Source organism: Condylura cristata, unplaced genomic scaffold (genome assembly GCF_000260355.1).
Source record: "Condylura cristata isolate star-nosed mole 26May11 unplaced genomic scaffold, ConCri1.0 scaffold00004, whole genome shotgun sequence".
Classification (NCBI taxonomy): Eukaryota; Metazoa; Chordata; class Mammalia; order Eulipotyphla; family Talpidae; genus Condylura; species Condylura cristata.
Genome location: NW_004567105.1, coordinates 42,756,636 through 42,783,383, shown reverse-complemented (window position 1 = coordinate 42,783,383; position 26,748 = coordinate 42,756,636). Strand labels below are relative to the sequence as shown.

At 50.1% G+C, this 26,748-nt stretch overlaps 2 protein-coding genes across 2 annotated transcripts in view; one reads left to right on the top strand and one right to left on the bottom strand.

Annotated features, from left to right (window-relative positions):
• GCK (glucokinase (hexokinase 4)) overlaps window positions 1-8,416 on the bottom strand; it is a 34,028-nt gene extending 25,612 nt beyond the window's left edge. Inside the window, exon 1 of the mRNA XM_004676545.1 lies at window positions 8,378-8,416. Within this exon, the coding sequence (XP_004676602.1) occupies window positions 8,378-8,401 (24 nt within the window). The 5' untranslated portion in view covers window positions 8,402-8,416. The remainder of the gene's footprint in view (window positions 1-8,377) is intronic.
• A 4,583-nt stretch (window positions 8,417-12,999) lies between these two features.
• On the top strand, window positions 13,000-23,100 carry YKT6 (YKT6 v-SNARE homolog (S. cerevisiae)). The gene is made up of 7 exons (XM_004675967.2): window positions 13,000-13,199; window positions 15,636-15,718; window positions 17,625-17,725; window positions 18,652-18,756; window positions 19,063-19,128; window positions 20,509-20,610; window positions 21,406-23,100. Exons 1-7 carry the CDS (start codon window positions 13,096-13,098, stop codon window positions 21,439-21,441), a joined length of 597 nt encoding a protein of 198 aa, XP_004676024.1. The 5' UTR covers window positions 13,000-13,095; the 3' UTR covers window positions 21,442-23,100.
• Window positions 23,101-26,748: the final 3,648 nt, after the last annotated feature.

Sequence of the window (26,748 nt, the reverse complement as noted above, 5' to 3'; positions counted from 1 at the left end):
CAGACCTCTCCTGACCCGCCCGCTGCTCCCCTCAGCAGTGTACTTCGTCGATCTGCCTGTTCTGCTCCCCACTCTGTCTCTGGCGAATCCTCTCACCCTCCGCATCTCTGGCCTGTACCCAGTTCTGTATGCACAAACAAATCTTAAAAAAAAAAAGTATAATTTGTGTCATTCTAGCCTTGTCTTCTTTGCCTTTCTTCTCGTTTGTAATAGAGAATTTTAAATATAGACAAAAGTATAATAGACCCCTGTGCATTCCATCAATCGATATCAACAATGACCACATTCCGTCATTCTTGTATATTTTTAAAAACTTTCTTAAAACCCCATTAGACCCAAACTCCCTACAAGGACCCAGGATAGTTATGTCTGCTGTGGTGTTCCTAGAGTCTATTGAATGACATGCTTTCGTCCATCCGTTTATTCACTCAACAGTGCTTGCCTAAGTACTCATGTGGCTAAGAGGCCTACAGGTATTCATGATTGTTTGGGAATAGGAGAATGCAAATGTTCCAGTCACAGCACAAAGAAGGAAACAACCAGGTCTACATGGGGAGGGCCTATGTAACACCCCAGTCCTCCGCCACCTCTGTCCACTCCTTAGATGTTCCTAGTAATTCCATGGCCCACCTATTACATTGATGGCACCACCCTGACCTCTCTGTGGAACCCCAAACCACGACACCAGCTACATTCTTGACAATCCCTTTTAGGACCCAACAGATATTTTCTGCTTTCCTCTGTGTCAGGTTGTTTCTTTGCACACAGCATCTATTCCTCTGTGTCAGGTTGTTTCTTTGCACACCCTGTCCTCTAGAACCGTGTAAAGGCTTGTGGAAGGAAATCTGAATGTGAGCTGGGATCTACCACAGAACACATTCCTGTGATATTTGAAAGGTCTGTGAAAACTGACCTCCAAGCTTTAGACAATACAATTACTTCCAATGCATGGACCCATGACCTAGTCTCAGGAACTTGAAGGTGGCAAGAAGTGGCAGCAGGAATAACAGCTCTCTGATGTTGTCATCGCCTGGTCTCCCTGTGCACTGTAAGGAGTGACAGCGAAGGCCAGGCAGTGAAGGCCAGGCGATCCTTCAGCCTTCTGGATATCTTTATAAACACCCCTTCCTGCATCCTAACCTTTCTGCTTGGGATTTTTAGAGTGGGTCTGATTTCTCCGTAACCATAACCATAACCCTAACTCCACCATCGTGAACAACATCCTTACAACCTGATCATGAAAACAGCCTCTGGGTTTTCTGTTCCCATTTGTGCTTCTTACTCTCTTCTCCACTTAGCACTCAGTGTCATCTTTGAAAAGCAGGAATTGAGTGATATAACTCCCTGACCAAATACCTACCAAGGTCAGGGCTAGGAGGCCAGGAGGCCAGGAAACCAGAACATTTCAGAGACCAGGAGATTTGAGAGACTCATGACGCGAAGAGGCCAGATGACCCAGGCAGCCAGGAAACTGAGGAGAGCAGAAGACTCAGGATATCCAGGAGACTAGGGAGGTCTGGAAACCAGGAGATCCAGGGGCCACCAGGAGACCCAAGAGACTAGGAGACCCCGATGACAAAGAGACCTAGAGAGCAGAATGCCATGGAGGCCAGGAGACTGCGGAGACAAGGATACCAGGAGGCCAGGAGATGGTGTCTGACGCTGGCATCTGAGAGGGGCAGTGTCTCACCTCTCTCCACCCCTCTCTCTGTGTCCTGTTCTCTCTTCTCATGGCTCCCAAGTCTGCTTCCAAATTGTAAACAATCTACTCCTAAAAGAAAAAGTTCCCAAGGACAGGAAGGCAAAGTTTGGGGTAGTAGGGATTGTGCTCATCACTGCGATGGGCCTTCCAGGTGGGACTGGACAGATAGACTAGTCCTTGAAACTTGGGAAGCGTGAACTTACATGGCAAAAGGTCTTGGCATATTTGATTATTAAGTAAAGACTGCAATATGGGGGGCTTGTCCTGGCTTATCAGGCAGGCCAAATGTTATCACAAAGGTCCTTAGAAGAAGGAAGAGGGAGGAAGGAGAGTCAGAGAAAATGTGAGGAGAAAGCAGAGGTCGGTAGGATGCAGCTGCCCGCTTTAAAGATGAAGAAAGCTGCTATGAGCCAAAGAATGCAAGAGGCCTCCAGGCTGAAAAAAGCAAGAAATGAATTCTCCCTGAGAACCTCCAGAAGGAATCAGACCTGCTAATTGGCTGATTTTAGCTCCATGTGATCCATTTCAGACCTCTCACTTCTAGACCTGTAGGTACAAAATTAAGTCACTAGGTGTATGGTAATGTCTGTCGGCAGCCATAAGGATTTCTGCAGATAGGGACAGGATTTACATTTTTATCGCATAGTTGCCAAATGCATAAAAGTATCCATGTGATAAAAAGGACTGAATAATTGTGCTTCCTAGACACGCTAGGTGCCCTGGAGTAGGGGAGAGTTCACCCTGCCCCAGGCCTCCCCACATGACCCCAGCACCTCACCAGGGTCTCACAGCCTCAGATCCTGGAGGAAGCCAGCCCAGTGCAGCTGGGGCTGATACTCCCAGATTGGTTTGTGCCAGCTGAAGCTCAAGCACAAGTGGGTGAGACCCCTAAGTACTAGGAAGCATCAACTAGGAGCGCAAGCCTCTCACATCCACCTCTCCATCCCCCCTCTACTGCCGGGCCCCTCACTTCTGTCTGTCTACTCTTAACCTCTTGCCTCATCTTCCTTCCAGTGGGCAGGGCCCAGGCCAGGAGCCGGTGTCAGGAGGAAGCCAAGCAGCCTCTTGCCTCATCTTCCTTCCAGTGGGCAGGGCTCAGGCCAGGAACCGGTGCCAGGAGGAAGCCAAGCAGCCACTGGCAGCTTCAGAAAGATGCTCATGCTGTCACTACTCACCTCAGTACTGACAACTTGGATTGCATTTGGAATTCTATAGACAGGATTCCCAAAAACATCAAGTTTGAATCTCACACACGAATGCTTAGCAAAAGGCTAAGGCCAGGCTGTGAGAACCCAGAGAATCACCTGCAAAGCTCCCTGTTTGGGCACCCAAACTTCACTGGACTAAGGAATCTCAGGAAGAGGGTGGATGTGGAGAGGCAGCTGCCACCTGAGGATTTTCTTGCAACACAAGTTTTTGGGTTATGGGGATGGACATTCATGATGCTCCCCCTATAATCACCTACTCTGCTGACCCCATGGATGGATAGGTAGCCTGTGAAGTCCCAGTAGGCTGCAGATTGCTACTCAGGAGGGGTGCAGCTTTTCTCTAGCCTCAAAGCAGTGAGTGTCCCACCCACAGAGAAGGCTGGAGCCCAGGAGGAGAGAAGGTTGGCTCCCAGTCGCAGGTGTGCCAGAGACTGCCCTTTGCACTGCTACTCAGTGGCAAATTGAAACTCAGTTACTGGAAGCCCAGAGTCCTGCCTGCTAATATTTGTTCACACTGTTGATATAGTTTCTAAGTAATTAAAAAGTGATGCATAGTAATTGTATGTGATTGCATGTGTGTGTGTATTTGTGCACATGACTTGCAGACACGTCATTGCGGACGTGTCAGTAAATTTCTTTGTAATTTACTGAAATCGCTGTCAAAAGAGGGTGAACTATAGCCCCCAGTCTCATGGGATATTTTAGTAATCATCTATGATTTCATTGACATTTGGAAGGTGGACCAGAGCAGAACATGCTGCTGAGTCCACAAGCTAAGGAAGTCGCAGGCCTCCTGCAGACCCCTCCCCTTAGCCTTCCAAGATGGCTTGTGGTGTCCTTATCATGACCTCCTCTGGGGGCACGAGAGAGTTCACGGTATATTTCTGAGCATATTTCAGGTATATTGTGGGTTTTCAGAGAGCCCAAATTCCCAGAAAGTGGGAATCAGACCTGACCAACCAAAGGAAAGAAAAAAGAATGAGGAAAGGGACAAACAAAAAACGGAGACAACGGAGACTCTTATAGTTCCCATCTGAGTCCCAGATGAAAAACCTCTTCTCTTTGAAGTGGCCTCTGTGGAGTTCAGTCTTGCTCTCTTGCTTTAAATAAGCCATGGTTCTCCCACTCATACTTGGTGTCTCGAGTTCTCTTTGCATTCTGGAGTGTGCCACATAAGAGCTCAGCAGTGTGTATCAACACACCATGATTCCTGAGAGTTTTGAGCTACTGGTGGGAACCCCAGTTCCCAGTACACTGTCTGCACAAGCTGCCAAGTGTTTTCTGAGCTGCTCCTCGGAGAGCCCTACAGGAGCGTCATTGTCCAGGAACATCAACCTCAAGCCTGTCCCTGGGACAAGCGTCAGCTTTCTGGCACTGATGGCCAAAGCAGGCGTGAGCCAAGGTGGCTTTCTCTGGGCCAGAAAAGGAGCACCCATGGCCCAAAGAGACAGAAGGGCACTCTTTACTGGAAGGCAAGAAGCTCTAAGCCAGCAGGAAGTCACCCAACTTTGCAGCAGGTGTTTCCTCTCTCTCAAGCCAAACCACTGACAGCCCCTTTATGTAACTTGACTAAGGATTCTACATTTCACTGAAAAAGGTGAGGCAGGTAGGAGATGGTGCAATAAGATAAACAAAGCCAGAGGGCTACAGAGTGATTTCTTGAAGCAGAAGTAAAGAAATGGTTCCTCATCAGGCCCGTCTACTTGGAATTTAGTTCCATCAAGGTGACTTTCGAAAATAGCCACATGGTCTATCTCTACAACTGAGCACAGAGAACAAATTGTAGAAAACTGAAAGAATAGAATATACAGAACACAAGGGGAGCCAGTCAGTGATCAGACATCCAGAGACATCTACGAGTTTACCCCAAGGTTGAGGAGAGTGGGACCCACAGACTGAGTGGCCACATTAAGACTTCCAGTCTGGGGAGGTCACCCATAGGAGGGAGGGGGACCATTTCCCTGAGGTGGATAATGTGGGAGGGTGTAGCCTGGAGGATAGCGAAAGGGTGTCTTCTTAATGTGTACCCAACTGAGAGAGAGACAGACAGAGCAGAGACAGAAAAAAGAACAGATAGGCAGAAACAGGAGGAGGAGAAAAAAAAAATGGGGAAACAGAGTGAGGAGAGAGAGAGAAATGTGTCCTGAGAGGGGCAATAGGAATCAGCATCCACTCCACGACAGAGACAGGGAAGACACTGGTGGAAGGCCAGGCAGGACTGTCCCTCCGTCAGAGGGACTGGGGACGCGAAGAATAGCCTGAGACCCAGCTCCAGAATGAGCACCAGAATCTTCCTGAGGGCCTTCTTGCCATACAGTTCTAACCTCTCTTGCCTCACGATGGCTTCGGATGGTGCTGCAGAAAGGCAGGAAGGAGGCCAAGAGCATTTTGTTCCTCAGAGCCTCACTGCCTTTCTGCCTTCCTGATCTGATGCAGGAGGCAGGCTGGGCCCAGCCAGGTTGGAGGGGGATCTTGCTGGGGTTGTTGCATCTCACTGCTTGGGTCTCCTTGGCCTACTCCTGCCTTCCAGGTGCCCCTGACACCAACACCTCCACAGGGACATGCTGGGCATTTTAGTGCTCTTTCTGAGGGGCTTGTGGCACTCACAGAGGCAGCTTCTGCGCTGGTCACCTCCAGGCCAGGAATCACGGATTCCTGTCCTCTAGAGTGCAGACAGTGAGGCTGCACTCTAGTGATTCAGCTCAGTGTCACAGAGTGGGGCCCCGTGGGTGGGCAGGCACAGTCCAGCCCCCACATTAGCTGAACTCACACCTGATGAAACTCACCCATAGGGAATCTCACATCCCCCAACCCCCCAACCTTCCAAACACACCTGTTTGGGAGCCACCTGGGGCTTTGATCCTGAACATCTGCCTAGAGAGGGCTGTAGCATTGTCTCCGAGAGGCTGGGGGTGGGGGGGGCCGCCTGTCTCCTGCTGGGGCCCAGACACAACTGCCACAAATCCTGCCAGAGAAACTGGAGGGCCTGCCAGAGCTGTGCAGCTTTGATCCACTTCTAAGCCTCTCCTTCAAAGAGGAATGTGCTGGGGTGGGGGGAAGGGGGGGGGAAGGAGGAGGGGGATGGCTTAGGGGTGTGAACAAGGAGATAATTCCTCCCAGACTGGCTCCCTGCTTTGAACTGAACTGTACCTCCCAAATTTACATGTCAAACCTCTAGGGGGGGGGCAACCCCCCACCACCCAGAGTGATATATTGGGAGGTAGGACCTTTGGGAGGTGATTAGAGTAAGAAGAGGTTATGAGGGTGGCATTCCCAAGACAGGGAGAGGCCAAAATGTGCTGCCTGCCTCTCTCCCTCCCACTCTCCTTCCCTTTCTCTCTCTCTCCCTCCCCCCTCCCCTCTATCTCTTTCTCCACCATATAAGGAAGCAGTGGAAGGCAGAGTCAGCAAACTGGGAAAAGGGCTCTCACCAGAACCCCACTCTCAGACAATGCTGGCACCCTAATCTCAAACTTCCAGTTTCCAGAACTCTCTGGTTAAGCTGCTGAATCTGTGGTATTCTGCTGTGGCAACCAGAGCAGATTAAAACACCCCAGTGTCACCCTCCCTGAGTGCCTCCTGAAAAAGCACTCCCCAAATCTACCATGCAAGGCTAACTGTATTGCTATCGTGCTCCCCCGACCCCCACCCTGGTCTCTCCCACAGGGCTCTGGGCCAACAGAGAGGCCACCAGTAAGATGGGGAAGTGGAGGCCAGGAACTTCCAAGGGCATTCCCAGGACTCAGTTTAAGACATCCAGAAGCAGTGCCATGGAGAGATGGAGCTGGGTCAGCTCTGGGGGAGCTCTGGACAGCCCCAAGACTGCAGGGGCACAGAGATAGCAGGAGCAACAGGCCTCACCCAGGAAATGCTAGAAACTGTGTAGGAGCTGATTCCACATAGGGAACCCCTTACAATGGTGGCCACGCGCCCTGCATGGAGACATGACGACAGGTGAGAACCAGAGTCACAACAGTCAGGAGAGAAGTGAAGGAGAAACCAGCCGCTTCAGCACCCACCAAATCTACTAGACCGCGTTTCTCCTGTGAGTCTTCAGTGGGTCCAGCCAGCTGACCTGTTGGGGACAACTCTGAAAGTGTGACTTACTGCACTGAGCCAAAGCTGGTTTGGGGGAGGGGTAGCAATCCCCAGGGTTTTGTTCATTATAAATCTTTGCACTGATTTTCATTCTATAGAATTTGTACTGAAATATTTATCTTAAACAAATATTATTAAACTTAATGGCCCTCCAAGTACAAGTCAGAGGTGGTTTCCCCCTCTGTTCTCATTCCTGAAAGGGGTGTCTCACACACATGGCTTGGAAGCTAACACTGGTTTCTGAACTGGACCAACAGCTCTCACCTTGGAACTGAGCTGGTTCTCAGGTAGAGCTCGAAGGGGAGGGGGTTGGCAAGGCTGTGTATAAGAGTGATGCTCCTGCATAAGCCACAGAGGATGCAGGTAATAGAGGGTGGCACTGCTTGGCCTTTACTGAGTGGCCTGCTGCATACATGCACACACCCGTGAATGCCACCGTGCCATCTTTTCCCATCTTCCCAGTTGAAGAAAGTGCTGGTTCTCCTCAGCAAGCCACAGGCCCCACCTCACTGTTGCCAAGCCTTTCTGCCAAGGCGCCTTTCTGCCCAGGCAGCCTCACACAACCCCTTTAGGCAGGAATCCTCATCCAAACTCCCATCAAAGCACAGGGACAGATACAGAACTCAGTTCCAGCCTTGGCCCATCTCGTTGCCTGAGGTTAAGGGACCCCTGATCAGTCTGGTTGTCTTCCTCCAAACACCATTAGCTCTGCCAGGAGACAGGCCCAGTGTTTATGCTGAGCTTGTCATTTCACACAGAAGAAGGAAAAGATGTACGAGGAGGAAACCCTGGAACAGGGCTAGGCCCCGGCCTCCTGGTCTCCACTCTGCCCCTCTAGCATGCGCTTCCCTGTGCCCTGACCCAGCTGTGTCTTTGCTCACTGCTCTGGCAGCAGACTGCTCAGAGGATACCTGGATTTTTCTTTTCTTTTCTTGTAAAAAAGCAACTGCTATTTGCTGCTTGCCAGAAACAAGGGTAGAAGTGTCACTTGCAAGCAAGGTTGCCTGTTGGGCCTATCAGGGTATCTGTCTTGACTCAGGCAAAACAGCTGGTTTTGCCCTCAGACCCTGTGCCCTCAGGCACCTCAGCTGCAGCTCTAACTCCCCAGACTCTCTACCAACAGAGGTCACTTCCCAGACCTAACTCCTAGGGCACAAGGCTGAATCTGAAGCAGTGAGGAGAGGACCCAGTCTGCTAGGAAGATGGGTCTTCTGCCCAAGAAAGTCTGTCCCACAATTCATCTCAGCACCTCTTCCTCGACGGGCCTGTGCATACAACCAAATCCTGCTTGTCCGAGATAAACAAACCACCAAACATCAGGGACTCACAACACACACTTCCTAGAAAACCCAATGAGGCAGCAAACTACCTTTTCCTTCTTGGCGCTCTCCATCCTGGCTCTGTCATCCAGCATTTGTACAGCAGCCAACCCAACCCAAGTGAGCTGGGTTCCCCTCAACGTTCCCAAAAGGTTTCTGAAGCAGCAGTATCCCAAGGCTTCTCCCAACCAAGGGAGCCAAGGGGCTGGGAGAATAAGGTCCACCTTCCAGCTGTTTCCTGGCTTGAGATTCAATTACAGTTTCTTCCTTTTCATTGTTCTCCTGAAAATTGGCAATCTTTCTCTTCCAGGCCACACCTGGAACCCGTCCCTACTGAAGACGTGTCAGGCAGAGTATCGTAGGGGCCAGACCATCACTGGGTTCTGGGGCAGCGTCCTCAACGTTGGTCAGCCTTCTCTCCAGCTGAACTGAGCTGTGAGCGTGGTGTTCTTAGACAGACTCAGCAGAAAAGGTCCTCTCCCCTGGTGCGGAGACAGCTTTTGAGTAATTAGGCCACAGGTGACTGTGTTGCTCTCACATCCCAACCTGCTTCTCCATGGCTCAGTCACCGCTCAACACTTCCTGCTTCGACTAGGTGTGGAGCGAGGACTTCTGCCAGGGCCTTCTGAGCTGGAGAGAGGGCCTGTGGCTGCTATGGCAACCAGGAACAGGGCCTCTGCGTTCAGCCCTCTGGCCTCAGCAGGGCTGACCATCCTGTCATTAGAGCTGCCATGCAGAAAACTGGAGCTGATGGTAAAAGATTCCATCCCCATCACCATAGCGACAGCCCAATCACCTGGTCACTGCAGACTTTGCCACCTGTCACAGGGCTGGGTCACAGGGTATCCCAGCCTTACCCTTAAGGAGCAGAGGCCCCTGTGAGTCTGGGAGCCAGAGAGGTAAGGGAACAGGCGGCTTGGTCACCAGCTTTGCCATATGGGCTTGAACCAACACCAGCACGCCATGTGTGCCCAGACCACCAGCAAGTTTTGTTGTCGCTTTCCCTGCTTATCTTCTTGACACCTGAATTGGAATGGTGGGCCCAGCCAGAACAGAGGCTGGGGCTGGGATCCGCCCCTACCCTGCTCAGGTAATTCCCCAGCTGCGATGCATGCACACCCATGCACCCCCATACCATTAGGAAGAAAACCCTAGGGATAGAGTGGGAGGAAGCTATGGTGTTCCCTTAACCTCCTGGAGCAAAATGTGGGTGACTACAGATGATCCCAATAGATGTTTCCAGCTTAAAACTCTGAGGTCTGGTGTGTATGTCACACTTAGTGCACATTCTCAGTTGGGACAGGCCACACTGTAAACAGAGTGGTTGCCATCTTGAACAGTGTGGCACAGACCAATGAGGGGAGAGGTCCAGCAGAAGGTGTGGGAATAGCCGGTGAAGCTTCTCCAGATGGATGTGCTGCAACATTTAAAAAAGCAGTTTCCAAATGTGCAAAATTGTGTAAAAATAAACTATAAATAAAAAAAAAAAAGCAGTTTCCTATTGATGGTCATCTTGACAGTTTCACTTTTCCCCTGATACAAGTCTTTGTATTTTGATTGCCTGTGCTTCTTCTGGATGGTTCCTAGATGCTGACTTGATAGTCAAATGTTGCGCACATCTTACATTTGGGTGGCTAGGACTACCTTGCCTCCTCAGTGGTTTATTATCCTCCTCAAATCAATTTATTATCCTTCCACCAACATTAAGAGTTTGGCTGTATGGAGACATTCTATGGGAGAGGAGAGGGAAACAGGATCAAAATGGGGGTGGGAAGAGCGCATGGGACCATGGTGATGGCACATGGGTGAAGTGGTGGTAGGAAGTCCAAGGGATTACAAGAGACATAAAAAAATGTACAAAATGAAGAATATATATATAATAAAATATTTAAAAAAAAGAGTTTGTATGTTAGTCAGTCCTTGGAATGAGAAATTTTTATAATTGTTTGCTGATGTGACATTTCATTGTTAGAATTACAAAGTTCTAGACATATTTTTCTATATTTAATGGTAATTTGTACTTCTTTTTCTAAAAATTATTTGTTTATATAATTTGATTTTATTATAATTTGGCTTTATATAGTCTTTTATCTAGCAACTTGTACATGTTTATTTTCCATCTAGCATATCATCAATCCAGTCTTCAAATAACTCTAATATCGTCTCAAGTCTGTTACCAACTTTATGACTTGGTTAATAATGTCTTTCGTCACATAGAAATATGTACTTCTTATAAATGTCAATTTTTGCTTTCTTCTTTTGCTAGTCATAGCTTGTTAAAAAAGAGTACTTACCACTCCCAAACTGTAAAAATATACTGCCACATTTCTTTCTAATATTTTCCTTTATTTAATGTTTAGTATTTTAGTCCTTCTAGAATCCATATTGCGTGTGGTATGAGATGGGAGTCTAATACTCTGTGGTTTCCCCTTTCCCCACTGGTGTGTAATGTTGTGTTCCATTGTTTTCTTTCTCTGTTATATCTGCACAGATCTGGTCACTTTGCAGGCATGCCCATAGGCCATAAAGTCAGTTCTGGAACTGCAGCTAGTCTGAGCTAAAGGTACACTTTGGCATACTTTGGGAACTAAGGATCAAAGCTTATGATAAACTGCTCAGAATCTTTACAGAAAAGCATCAAATCTCATGGGAAGAGAAGAGAAAAAAAGATGATCTCACCTCCTTTTTGTCACTAATAATCTTTGTTGTTATTTGTTAAACATCTGCTATGATCAGAACTTTTCTTATTCCCAGCAACATGCCTATGGAAAGGGTAGCTTTCATTTTACAGATGAGAGAAGGAGTGGGCAGGGAGGGAGAGGGGATGATGAGGAAGGGAGTGTCAAAAAATTGTCTCAGAGAGGTTGATGAGTTGTTTAGTTTTATAGTTTATCTTAATGCCTGGACTAGATCCAATTGGGTTGATAGTTGAGGTAATGCAGTGGAAGATGAGTCTTCCTTTCCAGTAAGATGAATAAGCTTAGAGAACTTGCAGCCACAAGTGAGGCTTCCTGGGGCAGATGAGCAAGTATTGAGAATAGGTGGAAAGCAGCCAGGTGTGAAGATGGACTGTGAGAGAGTTCATTCTGTTTTGGTATTGACATCTTCCTTAGCCTGAATCTGTTTCCACATCTGTAAGAAGGATTAAATAAAGTAACTCATGGAAAGTGCTTGGTGTAAGGGAAACTTCAGGATAACTACTATTATGTGTCAAGTGAATACATTTAAATTGACTCCTACCAAACAAAGTTCTTCAGTCCTTTTGAACAACTTTTAGTGGCTCAAAAATGGCTCCCACATCCATCCTCTGCAGGGTGACCATGTCAGCACAGCTGGGATGGGCTGTTCTGTCATCGTGTGTACCCAGTGGCAGGCTAGTGTGCCCACATCTGTGGTTGGGTGGCCTGGCATTGACTGATAGCTCTTCTTGAGGTTTAATACCAAAATGGAAAGAATGTGGAAAAGCTCTTTCCACCTTCTGCACTTAGAAATGCTCAGGGAGGAGGTTGGAAAGGTAGGTGCTGAATGAAAACGCAGGTAGAGGGAACTTCTTTACCTCAGAGTATTTAAATCAATGGTTCTCTTAAAACATCACTCTCAGGGGCACTTTGCCCCTTTCCAGTGACATTTTGGTGGCAGGTGAGATGCTACTGACATCTAGTGGGTACAGGCCTGAGTTCCTGCCTACAGTGCAAGGGACAGCACCCAACAACAGTTTTCCATCTGTTGGACAATGTCGATAATGTCAAGGTTGAGAAACTTTCCTTTACGGTTATGTTTAGAGTAATGCTGCTGTTTTTTCAAATACATCATCTCTTTCCTATCATCTCAGATCTGACTGCCTCTAAATGATGACTGTGTAACCTTACTGCCGATTTCCAAAGACTGAAACTACTGTGTGTGTATGTGTTCTGAAAGATCGCTTCTGATAACATGATGCCATTTAAGAAATGCCAAAAAGAAATGGGCAGGATGTGGTACCCTTAGAGAATTGTGCTTTGTTTATCCCCATCCCTTGACAAAGTATTGTTTGCACATCTCCAGCAAATGAGGCCATCCAGGTCACTGTGCACCAAGTTGTTCCCTCAGTGTGGTGAATTTCTGCCCCTTTTGAGGTGAAGCAGTTGTATTACTCTTGTAAGGTCAGCAGTTACCTCCTAAATCAGTGCTTAGTCAGTGAGTTTTACCCGTGGTGGGCCAGCTGGTGCTGAGGAGTCCTGTGCAAGCAGGGATTGCCTCCCACACTAACAAGGAACGATGTGGAAGGGCACGTAAGGAATCTTTACACCCCTGAAGGAACCTACAAGAGGGGCTCCTGCCCTTCACTCAAAATATGTTATCTATAAAACACTTCCACAAAGGTACTTTCCCTAAATCAAGGCAGGTGTGTGGTGTTGCCGTTGCTCCCGTTACTCTGAGGAACAGGCAAATGGAAGCTCAAGACTGACGCGGCGGGCGCGGGCCGAGGCCGGAGGCCCCAGCAGAGCGCAGACGGCCGAGGACCACCCCAGGGCGGAAACAGACTGGGCTTCCACGAACACAGCTGCCCGGCGCCCGGCCCCTCGTACGTATTTCCGGGGAGTTCCCTCCTCATCCGGGGCACGAAAGCCTACGTTATCTGCCGACTGAGGCCCTTAACCGGAACCGGAAGTGGACGCCGAGCCAGGAGGAAGCCGGCGTTCAACCCGTCAGCACCCGAGGGGCGGTGACTGGGCTGCTCCTGCCAGCGGGGCCCGCGGGCGGGCGGTGTACCCGAGGACGCGTCGCCATGAAGCTGTACAGCCTCAGCGTCCTCTACAAAGGCAACGGCAAGGTGGTGCTGCTCAAAGCCGCGTACGATGTGTCCTCCTTCAGCTTTTTCCAGAGGTCCAGGTGGGCGGCGCCGTCGTTCCAGTTGGGGAGGCCTCGGGGTCTGGCGGGTCTGGGAGCTCGGGGTTTACAGGGCTTGGCGAAGACCCGAGGCCGGGAGAGGCCGGGTGGAGCGAGGCCTGGGTCGGGGTCTGGGGCGTCCCGAGGGCCAGGAGGCGGGCGTTGGGAAGACCAGTGGTCTGGGGACCCCGGGGTGGGGGCCGCCTGAAGCCCGTGATTGGAAGCGGCCCCGGAATCCCGGCGGCTGGGACTTTGCCTTCAGCGCTGGAGCCAGGCTTGGGCGCTTCCTCCGTCTGTAGGCTGAAGCTGAGCAGTCGTTCTCCTTTCTCTCGTCAAAAGGTTTTACTGTATTCTAAGATACACTTTCCTACTCTTTTTCAAATATTCGTCGTATGAAAATTACAAGCAGGCGTTGTAAAAGTGCCGTTTCCCGTGGTTCACCCCAGACGTTCTGAACTAGTCACTTGAAGTCCAGAAATCTATTTTAAACGCACACACAGAGCCCAATCCGGTGATTCTTACCCAGGCATCTTGGGTGCGTACCTGAGAGTCACGATTATATCATATGGTGGGATTCTCCAGCTAGCTAGTAAGGGAGATAGTGATATGCTCACCCTTCTATATGGATGAAATCACTGAGGCCCAAAAGTTAGAACACATCCAGTCAAAAGTCAAACCCAAATTGTATGATTTTTATAAGCGGCTATTAGTAATGTAAAAACATTCCACACTGAAGATTTGGGGTGAAGTGTGGGATTTGTAAGGCTTGCAAGCTTTTCTTTTCCCCATGGGGCACTTTAACTGCAGGAGTGTGTGTATGAGAAGTACCAGGGACACTGGCAGCCCCTGAGGGAGTGGTCAGTGATTCAGACACGAAAGGAGAGGACCTCTAAGGGTCCATCTCCAGTAGAATCTGCCATCTAGATTGTTTTCACTGCTTCAGTGCTGCTGTTTTGTTCTTGATGAGAGTGACTTGCTGGCAGGATCTGAAAATTATTTCTGTTGCTATTTTGTTGAAACTTTCTGCTGCTTTTGGGTCCTCCTTGATCTTGCTGCTTCGCTTTCTTTGCTTCGGCCCCTATTCTCTGTTCTGTGATGAAAGTGCTTCTCTGATGGGACTTATGGTGCCAGGACAGCCGGCTCTGGTTCTTTTTCTTTCTCCCCTGCCCATGTATACTAAAGATCCTTAGCAATTTCACTGTACGACTTTACCACACTGGTATTGGGGTACCATATCAGTTTGAGACGATGAACACAACTGCAGTGCTATAGGGACCTCTGCTAAGTGTCTCTGAAAACAACATACTCCGGCTGAGCTCAGTGATTTTTCTCAGTCTCCCACTTCCATCCTTCTTTCCCCGTGATTGTCAAAGTCCAAGCTTAAAACCTCTGCGTGGTTTTCTAGCCCTTATAGCAGACTTCTTCAATAAAAGCAGTTCCTACTCTAAGCTCTATATCCTTTTAATTTTACTGCAAGGACTTCTTATACTGAAACCTCTAAAGGACTATTTTAATCATAATGCCCTCAAGATTACAGTAACAAGTAGTACTGTGCACCAGGTGTCGTGCTGAGCTTTAATGTAGTAATTCACTTAATCGTCACAGAAAATCTTGATCTTCCAGTTGACGCACAGTGTAAGCATCCATCTTATAAGCAGTGGAGATGGGGGTCCCAGCAGGGAAGTTCATGTCAAAGTTGGGGGAGGAGTGTCTCTATGCCTTCAGGTGCCCTGCAGACCTGAGGCTCTGTTCTTCCGCGTGGTGTCCGAAGCTTGAACACCTGCTGGAGCCCTGCTCTGGCCTCCATCCTGCTCTGAACAGTTCTGCTTGTGGCATTCCCAGTCAGAGGCCTCACATAGCCCCTTTTCCTCTGACTCAACTGTATGTCACCTGTGTCTCTTCTTTTCAGGCCAGATCTTTGTGCCTATGAATCCCTTCCCTTCTTTGAGCCTTAGTGTAATCTACTTCCCACATTCTTACCCCGGCTAAGGTGCTGCTCTCCATTCCTTCCAGGTGCCCTGCAGACCCGAGGCTCTGTGCTCTGGCAGAGTGAGCATTCACTGCAGGTGTGTGTGGCATTTTCAGTGCTCACTGTGTGGCCACAGCGCTGAAGTTTTTACACTGCTTTTCTAATGCAGTTTATTTATCTTCCTTCTTGGAAGTTAGTGGGCTTCAGGAACAGGACTTGGCTTCTGTCTCCACGGTCTCCCAAGTCATACTCTGACCAAAATGTAGAAAATACCCAAAAGTGGGTGAAAGCAACAGATGTGGTTTGAAGGGCTGTGGTGATTTGTAATGGTGCAAATGTGTTGATCTACAAAGTGTTACTAAGGTTGGGAGGAATGAAGCCAAGAAGCAGAGTGTCCTTACTGTATAAATTACCTGCATCATGTTAGGTACAAGGTGATGGCAATAGGTAACACGTGTTGTGTTTCTTAGTGTTCAGGAATTCATGACCTTCACAAGTCAACTGATTGTGGAGCGCTCAGCAAAAGGCATCAGAGCTTCTGTCAAAGAACAAGGTAAGAGCACCTGCCCTCTCGTGAGTTGTGCTGCCCCCTGCCAGGCCTCAGGCAGCCTGCAGCTCTCAGCATGAGCTGTCTGCTCACCACAGAGAGGGCCACCAGGGCCCCGTGCTTTGCCGGCTTGTTCTCTCCCCTCCTTTTTCTGTTTACATTAAATTCTGTGCTCACCGTTGATGTCTAAGCTCCCTGGACTAAGTCACCCTCAAAGTTTGGACTTGCTTAAGACTCTCTTGAGCAATAAGCATCTATCTTGTTGTATCTTCTTTCCCTTCCAGAGTAGTAGACCGCTTAAAAAAGAATTTCCAGCTAGCCTGTTGAGGTAATACTGCATTCTGTGCTTCTTAGATTTTGAACTAGAAATCTGAAAACTCATGATGTTTTCTTCTTGACTGACTTTTCCGTCTTCATGCTTTAGGTTTCCTATAACAATTTTAAGCCTTTACCTTAGAAACATGTCATAAAGACATCTGAAAGGTGTGTATGAATTTTATCAGACAGAAAAGGAACCATTGCACTTCGTGCTGACCTTGGGTTATGTGACGTGGAAGAGCTGTACCTGTGATGTATCTCAGTCTGCGCGGGCTGTGTTGAGCGTGTGAGTTCTCTGTGGGATCTCTGTTGTATTTACGGCCCAGAAGTGAAATTAATTCACAAACAATTCAGTGTTCTCAGTTTTCCTGACTGCCTCCCCAGCTATATTACTTAAAGACATTTCCTCAGATACTGAAGTGGGTGGAAGCAACAGCTGTGGTTTGACGGGTTGTGGTGATTTGTAATTACCTGTATTTGTGTTGCTGTACAGAGTGTTTGTTACTAAGGTTGGGCGGGAAAGGAATGAAGCCAGGAGCAGTGTCCCCGTACTGTATGAGCTCAGAGGTCACTTTGCATCTCAGGTTCAATGGAGCATGTGTACTTTGACCCCACGTTTGAATTTTCTGTGGGAATTTTACAAAATCCAGAGTGTGTTGATGATCCCCTGTCCTCCTCCTTGTCCTGTTCTCATTTATCTCTGTCCTTTTCAGATTGCAGGGGCTCATGGTTCCCCCTTTCCTTGTCTCTTAGCATTGGAACCTTTTGGGCAGCAGTCTTCAGGACAAGAAGGTTTTTATTCTTCAGCCACTCCTTTTACTTGGGGAATGTCTTAAGATATGAGGATATCTATATCTTTATGTTCCTCTTATCTTGGAAATATGACTAGCTTTGTCATGTGTGATGAAGTGGTGATTCCATAGAGTGACTTCAAAGTGATGAAAATTAATCCTTGAATTGTGAATACTTTGCATAAATCCTGGTACAAACTGTACCTGTAGAGACACAGCAATTCTAGCAGTAGCTAATTGTTCTTCTCTGTGTGCCTTCTTTCCTCTCTCCCTCGTTCCCTCCCGCCTCTACTGTGGTCCTCCACAGAATGAAGCAGGCTGGGCAGGGTTGCTGTAATAAGGAAGCTGAGACCCTGAGGTGATTTCTTGGTTTTGGCCACTCTCAGTAGAGGCTACTTAGTTTGTCCAGTTTGGGAACAGAGCAGAGACTCCAAGGGCTGCAAGAGACAGCCTGTCTGACCTGGAGCTCAGTGGTGCGGCTTGGAAGGCACCATGGCTATGTTGCCTGGGATGTGTTTTCTGTACCTTGGCAACTCCTTTAGATGCTGGCTTTGCACACTAGGCCTGTGGGCATTTACTTGTCCTAAAACAGGTGTCAGGCCAAGTTGACAGAGCCTTTCTGTGCACCATCCTGGTGAGTTCCACGGAGCTGTGCTATAGGACCTGTCCGCAAACATTGCTCAATGTGGCTTCATTCATCCAAAAGGCAGGGGCCCGGCATTGAGATGTTTTAACTGACTTGATAAGGTTAATGTAAGGCCCTCCTGTTATCCTTTGTGTGTCTGGCCTCTTTATCTCCTTAGAATACCTGTGCCATGTCTATGTGCGAAATGACAGTCTCGCAGGAGTGGTCATTGCTGACAGTGAATATCCATCCCGGGTGGCTTTTACCTTGTTGGAAAAGGTGAGTTTGTAGTTTGGCTGGACCAGACTTGAATGACTAGAATGAACCAGGGCCAGGAGCAATGACAGTGCTCGGTATAAGGGATGAAATAGTGTGTCCCATATCAACTCATTTTCAGCTTTGTCCTCACCCGAAACTGAGAGGCCGTCTAACGTCCCTTCCCAGGCCCCTGCTGGTGCTGATTCCACCTCCCCCAACGTGTGCCGAGACTAGTGTCCCTGGTGCCACCGTTGACTGCTGTCTGCTCGAGTCACAGCATCTCTCCTGGGGTGGGCTTCGGACAAGGTCCGGCTTTGGTCTCACTCCTCACTCCGCTAACCACCTCTCTTCCTGCCTCTGCCCTCGGTAGTCCTAACTCTCAGGTCCTTCTGGGCCACACCAACTCCAGGCTTGGTGACCCCATGCTCTGTGAAGCCATCCTCTAGCCACCCAAGCCTGCCCTTCTTGACACCTAGGACTTCTGTGGTATTCTACAGTTTCTTCACGTGGTGCTGATGCAGACTGCTAAGACATTGCCCACACCTTGATCCCCAAGACTGTAATACACTGACAAGCACATAAAATCCATTGGTTGCTTCAATCTGAAGGATTTAAATCTCATTTTGAAGAATTGCCTTTGGAAAAATAGGGCCAGGACCCTTTCCCTGGAAGTCATAACCTGATATGGTGGAAATATGCAGTTTAAAATCCTAATTTTTTTTATCACTTACTAGGTGAGGGCCATCTCAAACTAGGAGGCATTCTTCATTTTTAATTCCCAGGTTACTTGGAAAGGAGGAACACAAGCCTACATTTTACCTGTGACATTGTCTTCCTTTTCCCTCCTCCTTGGGCCCTAAGGGCCTGAGAGCTGCTTTGGGGGTGAGGCTTTTGAGTCATTCCTGTTTCTGTGAGGGTGAGGTGTTATGAGCTCCTTTATCTTACAGGTACTGGACGAATTCACCACGCAGGTTAACAGGACAGATTGGCCAGACGGAAACCCTGCTAAAATCAAGTATGACGACCTGAGCTTTCACCTTAGTAAATACCAGGTAGAGTATAAAGAAACCTTGTGTGGACACCTTGTGACCTAGAGCCACATGGGACAGAGAGTGCCTGCGGCCCTGGTGGTTGTGGTTCTGGTGACTTCTGATAGCGCTGGTGTTGGCGTCCCTTTGATAAATGTGAGGACCTGCATGAAAACCTGAAACCTCTGCCCTGAGGTAGGCTTTTGCCTGTCTGCTGTGTGTGTGAACAGTCTGCAGTTTTTAACATGCACGTGTGTCCTTTGGCCTGTTTTTTAACTTCAGATGGTTGCGCAGTCCTGACATTAACCCTTATTTTTGATTTTTACCTAGAATCCCCGAGAAGCTGACCCTATGTCTAAAGTACAGGCTGAACTAGATGAGACCAAAATCATTCTGGTAAGCAAGGAGGTGGGAGAGCAAATAACAAAACAGAGGGGCAAAAGGGCTTGCCAGCAGCCAGGCATGCTCAGAGTCAGTGCCAGTTTGAATCATATGGGAAGCACTTCTCCGAAAATGGTGATTGGTTCCCCATTCCCCTTGCATCAGAGGCTCAGGCAGTCTCCCTCAGGCAACTCCTGATCTGTACCTCTGGATCCCATCTTGTTAACGGCACCCGTGACACAACGGACCTGCCTGGTTGCTCATGTGACCCCTGGTTCCCCTCCCTGTCCCGACTGGCCATGACCGGCTTGAGGATTGGAGCTCTGTCGTTATGTTTCCTTTAGCTTGTCCAGAAGCCTAGCGGGCTCCTCCCTTTCAGGGCCTGGGTAGCAGGGCAGGCGGTGCCTGTGTGCATCACTTGAATTCAGGCCAGGAGGGCCCATTTTAAGAGTGAGAATCCTGCGCTCCTAACCAAAATCTCCGACTTGTTAACTGTTGTTTCCTTTTTTTTTTTTTTGTTTGGTTTTGCTCTGAGCTGCTTTGGCACATATAGAAGCATCTGTTTTCAACTTAGATTTGGCCCTTGTGGCCTCTACCTCTAGCTGCTCCCTTGCCTCCCAGTCACCTTCAGTCTGCACACCAGGCATCAGGTCCAGGGTGGGCCCAGGCACCTGTGTCCTATACAAGTCTCCTGGACCCATGCTTGAATAATGTGGGTTTGAGGCTTTGGAATGAAAGTTAGATGTGACTGTTCAAATGACAGATGTCATCTGTAACAGTTACCCGCTTTTCTTAAAAGCCCTGTCTCTTCCTCCTGCTGCTTGGGAATCTGAGGGGACACACACTCACTGCCCTTCCCTCCACTGCAAAGAGCAGCTAGGTCTCAGTCACCAGCCCTGCTGTGGCTGAATTACTGTCACACCCCCTCATCCTATCCCTGTCTTAGTCTAGCTAACTTTCTATATTAGAAATCTGAGTTGCTCAGATGTGTGAAGAGATAAAGGATGGTTTTGTTCAGTTTTCATCCTGCCATTCCACATGTGCATACTTGGGGTCTTACTGCTTGTTCTCAAGAGGCTGCTGGGGCCTTGCAGCCACTCTGGAAATGGCTGTACCGAGGAAGCAAGCCAGCCGAGAGCTTCCATCCCCCAGCCTTTCAAAGGGGGCGGCTGATGTGTGCTCAGACTTCCCAAACGCAAGATGCTTTGGAGAGTTGGTAGTCACGACATTTGACACAGTTCTCGTTTAGGAAGTTCTTCTGCCCAGTAGGAATATGTGTGTGTAAATACAGCTGTAGCCTTCTGTCTTGGAGTGTGGTTATCTAAACTATCTAGACCACTTCAGTCAGCTCACTTTGCGACAAGCGCGAAGAGTTCTCTCTTACTTTTTGTCCAGCACAACACCATGGAATCTTTGTTGGAGCGAGGGGAGAAGCTAGATGACCTAGTGTCCAAATCTGAAGTGCTGGGGACACAGTCTAAAGCCTTCTACAAAACGGTGAGTCGCTGCCCCTGGGCACCCTTCTGAGAACAGCTCTTTCTGTGTTACTCTTCCACTAAATTGGAATATTTCTTGAAATGTTTTGTCATGTATGGTGACAGCTGTAAGTTCCCCAGTCAGCAGCAGCAGACTGACGGGGGTATCAGCACTCCTCCAGGCTGCTGCCCCCGGGATCACAAAACTAGTTCGGTTCTGTACCCAGGGATTGACCCTTATTCCTGTTGCCTAGGAGCAGTTAGGCGCATGCCATGACGGCGTCCATGGCTGAGCCTTTCTAAAGAGGTTCTTATGCCTCTAGTCCTTTCCTTTTGGCAGAAGTATTTCACAGTTTGCTCTTATGTGTGCCTTGGAAGGAGATGGTGGCCCGTGGGGTTAGTGAAACTCTGGGACCAGGAATCAAGGAGAGAAAAAGTAACATATTCCCCATCAACCAAGTGGGGACCAGGGCAGTCTTGAAGATGTCCTCAGCAAGAAACATCACCTGGGGGGTCAGGAGGGGCCTTTGTAGGGGTCCGATTAGGGGATTCAGCCAGGCCAGTTAACATTTTTGTTTCTTTGTGCCTGACCTGATAGCAGAAATTTTACACTGATGAAAGCATTAATAGGGTGTTGACAAAATTATCTCTCCGGCATGAACTGCTTCTAGGTTGCTTTCCTAGAGGCCTTAAGGATAGGAGTAGTTTTCCTGTCTTTGTCTCTCCTTCATGGTTCCAGTTGCTCTGTCTGACTCGGGGGGCCTGTCTACTGTCTGTGGAGGTGGGAGGGCTCTTCAACTTCTTTTTCCTTCTCAAGGCCCGGAAACAAAACTCCTGCTGTGCAATCATGTGACCGCAGCCAGCAGAGGTCTCTGTGCTGGAACATCACTGTCATTCACATCAGAACTGCAGCCCCCAGCGAAGCAGAGCCGGCCGTGGAAAGACCAGAGTCGGACAGACTTATTTCTCACTTTGAATCTCCTGGGAGTAATCCAGGGGTGGTGGAAGGGATCTGGGGGTGGGGAAACGTCCAAATTCATATGTCTAGTACTTTTTTGAAAGATAATTTGAGGCCCCCAAAGGTGTATTTTTGGGCCAAATGAAACCATAAATCTCAGTGAGTCCTGTAGATGCTGATCGGCTCGTTCTCAGCTCACCCCTGGAAGCCTGTGTGCCCTCTCTGGAGTGCCCTGGGGGGCAGAGCCCGTTCTTCATTGATCCTCAGTATGCCTTTGGGTTTTATTTGTACGTTAACTGTATTAACACTCCAGTAAGGGGAGGGGACATAGAGTCTGATTACAGGGCTAGGATGGGGCAGACCTTGAAGGAAGACTTGGTTCTCTTGAGAAAGCCACTTCCCGGCCACTCTGAGGATGAGGGTTGAGACGGTACCAGAAAAGCAGTTCGGGGCAAGACCTGTGATGGGAGGACATGGTCACTGGGCTTCACAAATTCTGAAACGGTTGCTTGCATCCCTACCAAGAGTAGCTTCCTGCTGAGGGCAGCCAAACATCAGGGTCCACAAAGATGTCCAGGAGGTGTTTGGGGGAGGGGAGCCAACCCTGCCTTGCAATTTAACTTTGAACATCTGAACACAGCAAAGTGTGTTGTGGTCTCACAACTACTTTCCATTTGCCTCTCTGGTATCAAGCTGTCTTGGCAACCACCAGGGCCTGTATGTCTTTACAGTTGGGCCTTTTCTGTAGCCACCATTACTGGGCACCAAGTAGGACGCCCAGTGGTCTGAGCCCAGCCCCCCCGCAGTAACATGCAGAGCTGGCCCCAAGAAGCATGAAACCTAAAGTCTGGCCCAGCCCTGGAAATAGACCAAGAGCTGCCCAGGTGATGCCTAAGGTTCTGGGCCCCTCTTGGCTGGCCTGGTTCCTTGGAGGTCCTACTGCCATGTTCCAAACCACCTTTTGGTGCCCTGCTGTGCTTCCTGCGGACACAAGCTCAGTGTGCCCTGAGACTCCATCCCCACAGACGCCCTCCCAGGAAGGTGTCAGCCAGTGCACTCGTCTATGGGGTAGGGCACCTGCCCCACCTCAGGAGGCCCCACAGGCCTGAATTCCCACACCTGGGCCAGAAGGTGGGATCTGCATGACTTCCAAGGAATCCACCTTGGCAGATGCTCTTATTATCTGGGTTCTGCTGACCAAAGAACTTTGGCCTATACCTAAAGCAGCCTGCCCATGTGATTTTCCTACTGCCATAGATACCCCAGAAAGCCTGGGCCCACCCTGCTCGCTGACACCCCAGGTGGCTGTGACCTTCCCTTAAGATTGATGCTGTTGGGGTGGGAGGGTAAGGTATGGACTTGGGGGAAGGGACTGAGACTTTCTCTTGTCCCCCACAGGGCAGTGAGGCGGGTATTGGCTCGGACCCTGCACTGGTATTGACCCTGCTCCTGTTGCATTGTTAAGTCATTTGGCAAAGAGTGTATTTTAATAACTGCTACCTAACTTTTCTCTGTTCTGAGTTTCCTGTCTGGATAAAGTTGTCTTTTGAAATTTCAAAATGGTCCTGTGTTTTCCTTGAACCTCAGAGCTTCTCTGCAGCTGTAGAGTTTGGGGTGTCCCAGGAGACAGCATGTCTTAATCCTCCAGGATCAAGTTGTAACATTTTTCTCAGACTTTTCTAGCTGGAACCAGGTGAGGGAGCCCTGTAATGGAGAAGTCCTGCTCTCTGAGTCCTGTGCTCTCGTCCTAGTTACAACTAAGAATCCTTCCTGGGGCAGCTGCCTGACAGCCGCCGAGCTGCAGGCCCAACCAGGCAGAAGCCCTGAGAGGCCGCCACTGTGCCTTTGGGCCCAGCAGTCTGATCCAGGGTGAAGAAAACCCTGGGAAGCTAGTCACTTGCAGACGGCAGCCTGTTCCATTGCAGCCAGGGCCTTGCTTTTAGCCTGTACTTGTGACTCAAAATTAGAAGCAACTTGGGATTTCTGACTCCACCACGTGCACCGACTTCCTGCTTAGAGGACCTACAAGGTTACCAGAGGCCAGGGAGCGTTCTACAAAGTAGATGTCCTTAAAAGTTACTTCCTTCTCATGTTGTGCTGACCCTGCAAGGGGAACTGGGGTAGAGAAAGGCCAGGACCTCACCAGTGCCAGGCTGGAGCAGCATCCCACCTCCACTTGGGATCCGCATCCTGTGCCAACAGGGAGGCCTGGCCTGGAAAAGCTGCTCAGATCACAACTGATAACTGAGCAGAGCCCTAGATATTGTGCTGGGGATAGACACTGCCTCTCGTGGCCACTGTCCTAGAATCTACCCAGGTAACTCTTCCCTCCTGCCTGCACACCTGTGCACACCTGCCAGAGGTAGCCAAGAAACCAACAGTCTGACATTAAGGGCCTGGTCTGTGTGGACGTATCTGCAGCCAGATGCTGAATTTGGAGAGGGCTCCCGCCTAATCTTCAAAGGCTTGAGGTGACCAGTGGCCCCCCAGACTGTCTGGTCAGATGTCACATGGGCATGTTTGGTGTCTAGATTGTCTGCAAGCCCATGTTTCTATCCCAGGAAAGCACGAGCTTAAGGCACAGATGGGCAGTGGTGGCAAGGCCTGGGGGTCAGGCATGTGAAGGCCACATATCTTCAAGTAAGGGTACCTGTTGGGTACCACAGAGCTGTCCAGGGCCTGACTGGGAGGAAAATAGAGGCCTGCAGTAGCAAGGCCAGCAGGACACAGCAGCTGTCTCCTTCTGGCCTGAGTGTGCAGCCATGCCATCAGTGCCGACTCAGCACAGGTTTGTGTCTGCCTTACGGGGGTCTACTCACTGGGTGACGTGTCCTTCCTGAGGGACACAGCACAGGCAGTGGAAGAGGGGTTGGGACAATAAATCCTGGGCATGGGCTTTGCAGGGGAGGGCTCAACTCCCAAGCCAGAGTCAAGCTGCAGAGGGAAGGCCACACAGCTGGCTGTGCTGGCCCAGGCCCTGCTCCTCCGCTCTCCTCTACCATTGGGCTCTCTGGGGACTCTGCCTGCCTCCTGCCCCAAGACCTCTGGGTTCCGAGTCTGAGCCTCCTTTGGGAACCTCCCCGACCCGAGCTGCCAGTCGCCATCTGCTGTGTCATCTTGGCATCCCAGCAGCCACTGTACCTGATGACAGCATCAGCACAATTCTGCATGTGGCCTAGGAGAGCAGGCCCCAGGTGGCTATGGGTACCGCTCGTTCCAGGCATCTTGGCCACACAGTGAATGTGACATGGAGGCTGAGTGGACAGATGGAGGGGGGACAGAAAGACATGGGATGTGGTCCTGGGGCTCCTCATCTAGAGCTCCTTTCTCAGCCTCATCTTTGGAGGTCGCTGGAGTGACTACAGAAGAGGCTGGGGCTGGGGGGCTCAGCGGCTGGTTTCAGTTCCAGCATTCAGGGCAGACGGAGGACTTCAGGGAGCAGCGGTGGGAGCAGCTGTAGAGAGGGGCCTCACCAAGGCACATGATCTGGGACTTCTGCAGCCTGAGGTAGTTCAGGCCCACCCATCAGAGGGGGGGATGGCGTTAATGGGCATTGCATAAAGCACCCAGTTCACTCAAAGGAGTTTGTCCTGTTTTCTTTTATTTGCAGTTTCCCGAGACAGAACAAAATAATTTTTGTACACTTACAAGGCTCAGAAAGAAAAGACAATGAAACTCAGCAAAAAGAGAAAAGGAGAGGCCGGCCAGCACCGCGGGCAGCCGGCCCTCTGCAGGGCGGGCCGCCACCACAGCCACACCGCAGACATCTAGCTAGAAGAGCGGGTGTGGCTTGCTCAGGAGAGGTCATGCAAAAGAACTATCCCCCAGAAAAATTCCCCAAATTATCCCAGACAGGCAGGTCCTTGGAAATGACAGGTGGGTAGGAGGGGGGGAAGAAGCCCCAGGAGGTGAGGGTGGCCAGGCCCCACGCTGTCCATGGTGAGCCCTGTCGGATGTTTACCCTGTGTCCATGGGTGGGGACAGCTGTACTGAGCACAGCTGGTGGTGGGCAGGAGAGTGTCCACTCTGTGTCTGTCGATGGACAGTCCCGTTGGAGATCAGCATCCTGTGTCCTGTCCCCACTCCATGCCCCTCCCTTGGTTTGATTTGTGGGGCAAGATAAAGAAAACAATGTGTTGAAATAGCGTGAACTATTGGGAGCAGGTATTGGGGCGGGAGGGCCCTGAACCTCTGAGGTCATGGTCCCTAACCACACCCCTCCACTATAACCCAACAGGCCAGTTTCAGCCCCACCCTCCCCCTGGCCAACTGCCCAGGGCTTGCTCTGCGGCCATCTGACCCCTCCCACAGCAGCCTCGCTACAGCTCCCACCAGCACAAGGGGTCCCCAGGGTGACCCAGCCCACCTCCCCCACCGCTGGTCCCTGCAGCCTCCACAAGGCTTAGCTGGATCAGACCTGCTCTGCCCTCTCGGCCCGCATAGTCCTCCCCTGCAGTAAACCTGGGTGCTCCCCACCCTTCCGCTACAGGCCCAGACTCCAAATCACTGCCACTTCGGCCACACTAGCCTGGCTCCCGGTGTTACCCGGCCCCAGCCCCACAGGCACCACCTGCCGTTTGACCCCTGTACTTCCAAGAGAGCCCTAGAGACTCCAGGCCCGCACCCCTCTGTGGGCACACAGGAGGGGGAGGGCGGGCAAAAGGGGAGAAGCTCTCCAAACAGAAGGGAGGCCAGCCCGAGGGATGTCCTTTCCCCAGGGCAGTGGCTAACTGCGTCCTCTTGGTGCATCTGCTTCCAGGCACCACGTCTGGAACTAAGGCATGCCCCCCTTTACACCTCCCGGACTCTGGAAGGACCAGAACTGGAGCCCTGGGCCTGCGGGAGCCTGGGGACACCGGGCACGGAAGGGAACCGACACCCCTCCTTCACGGGGAGGAAGGGAAGGGAAGCAGGAGGGACAGTCACGCGCAGGCACCCCACAGCTTCCTTCCCAGACAACACCTGACACTCCTGACAGCGAGCCATGCATGGCAGGGAGGATGCAGACGCCGGGGGTGGGCGCCATTCAACGGCAACAGATCCCTGGGCAAGTTCACTGCCCCAGCTGGTCCCCGGAGGCCAGGAGCAGACGAACACACATGGAGCTTGGGTGGGGAGCAGCCGGTCGGTTTGAAGCCCCACAAATGCCAGTGATTTTTACAGCTTTTTCCTTTAGTTTTTTCCATTTCATCCACATCAAAA

What these genes read in the sequence shown, in the direction of transcription:
- YKT6 (XM_004675967.2), top strand. Translation starts at nt 13,096, where the DNA reads ATGAAGCTGTACAGCCTCAGCGTCCTCTACAAAGGCAACGGCAAGGTG. An exon ending in AGCTTCTGTCAAAGAACAAG is followed by an intron (nt 15,719 to 17,624) that starts GTAAGAGCACCT and finishes TTATCTCCTTAG; the next exon opens with AATACCTGTGCCATGTCTAT. An exon ending in CTTTTACCTTGTTGGAAAAG is followed by an intron (nt 17,726 to 18,651) that starts GTGAGTTTGTAG and finishes TTTATCTTACAG; the next exon opens with GTACTGGACGAATTCACCAC.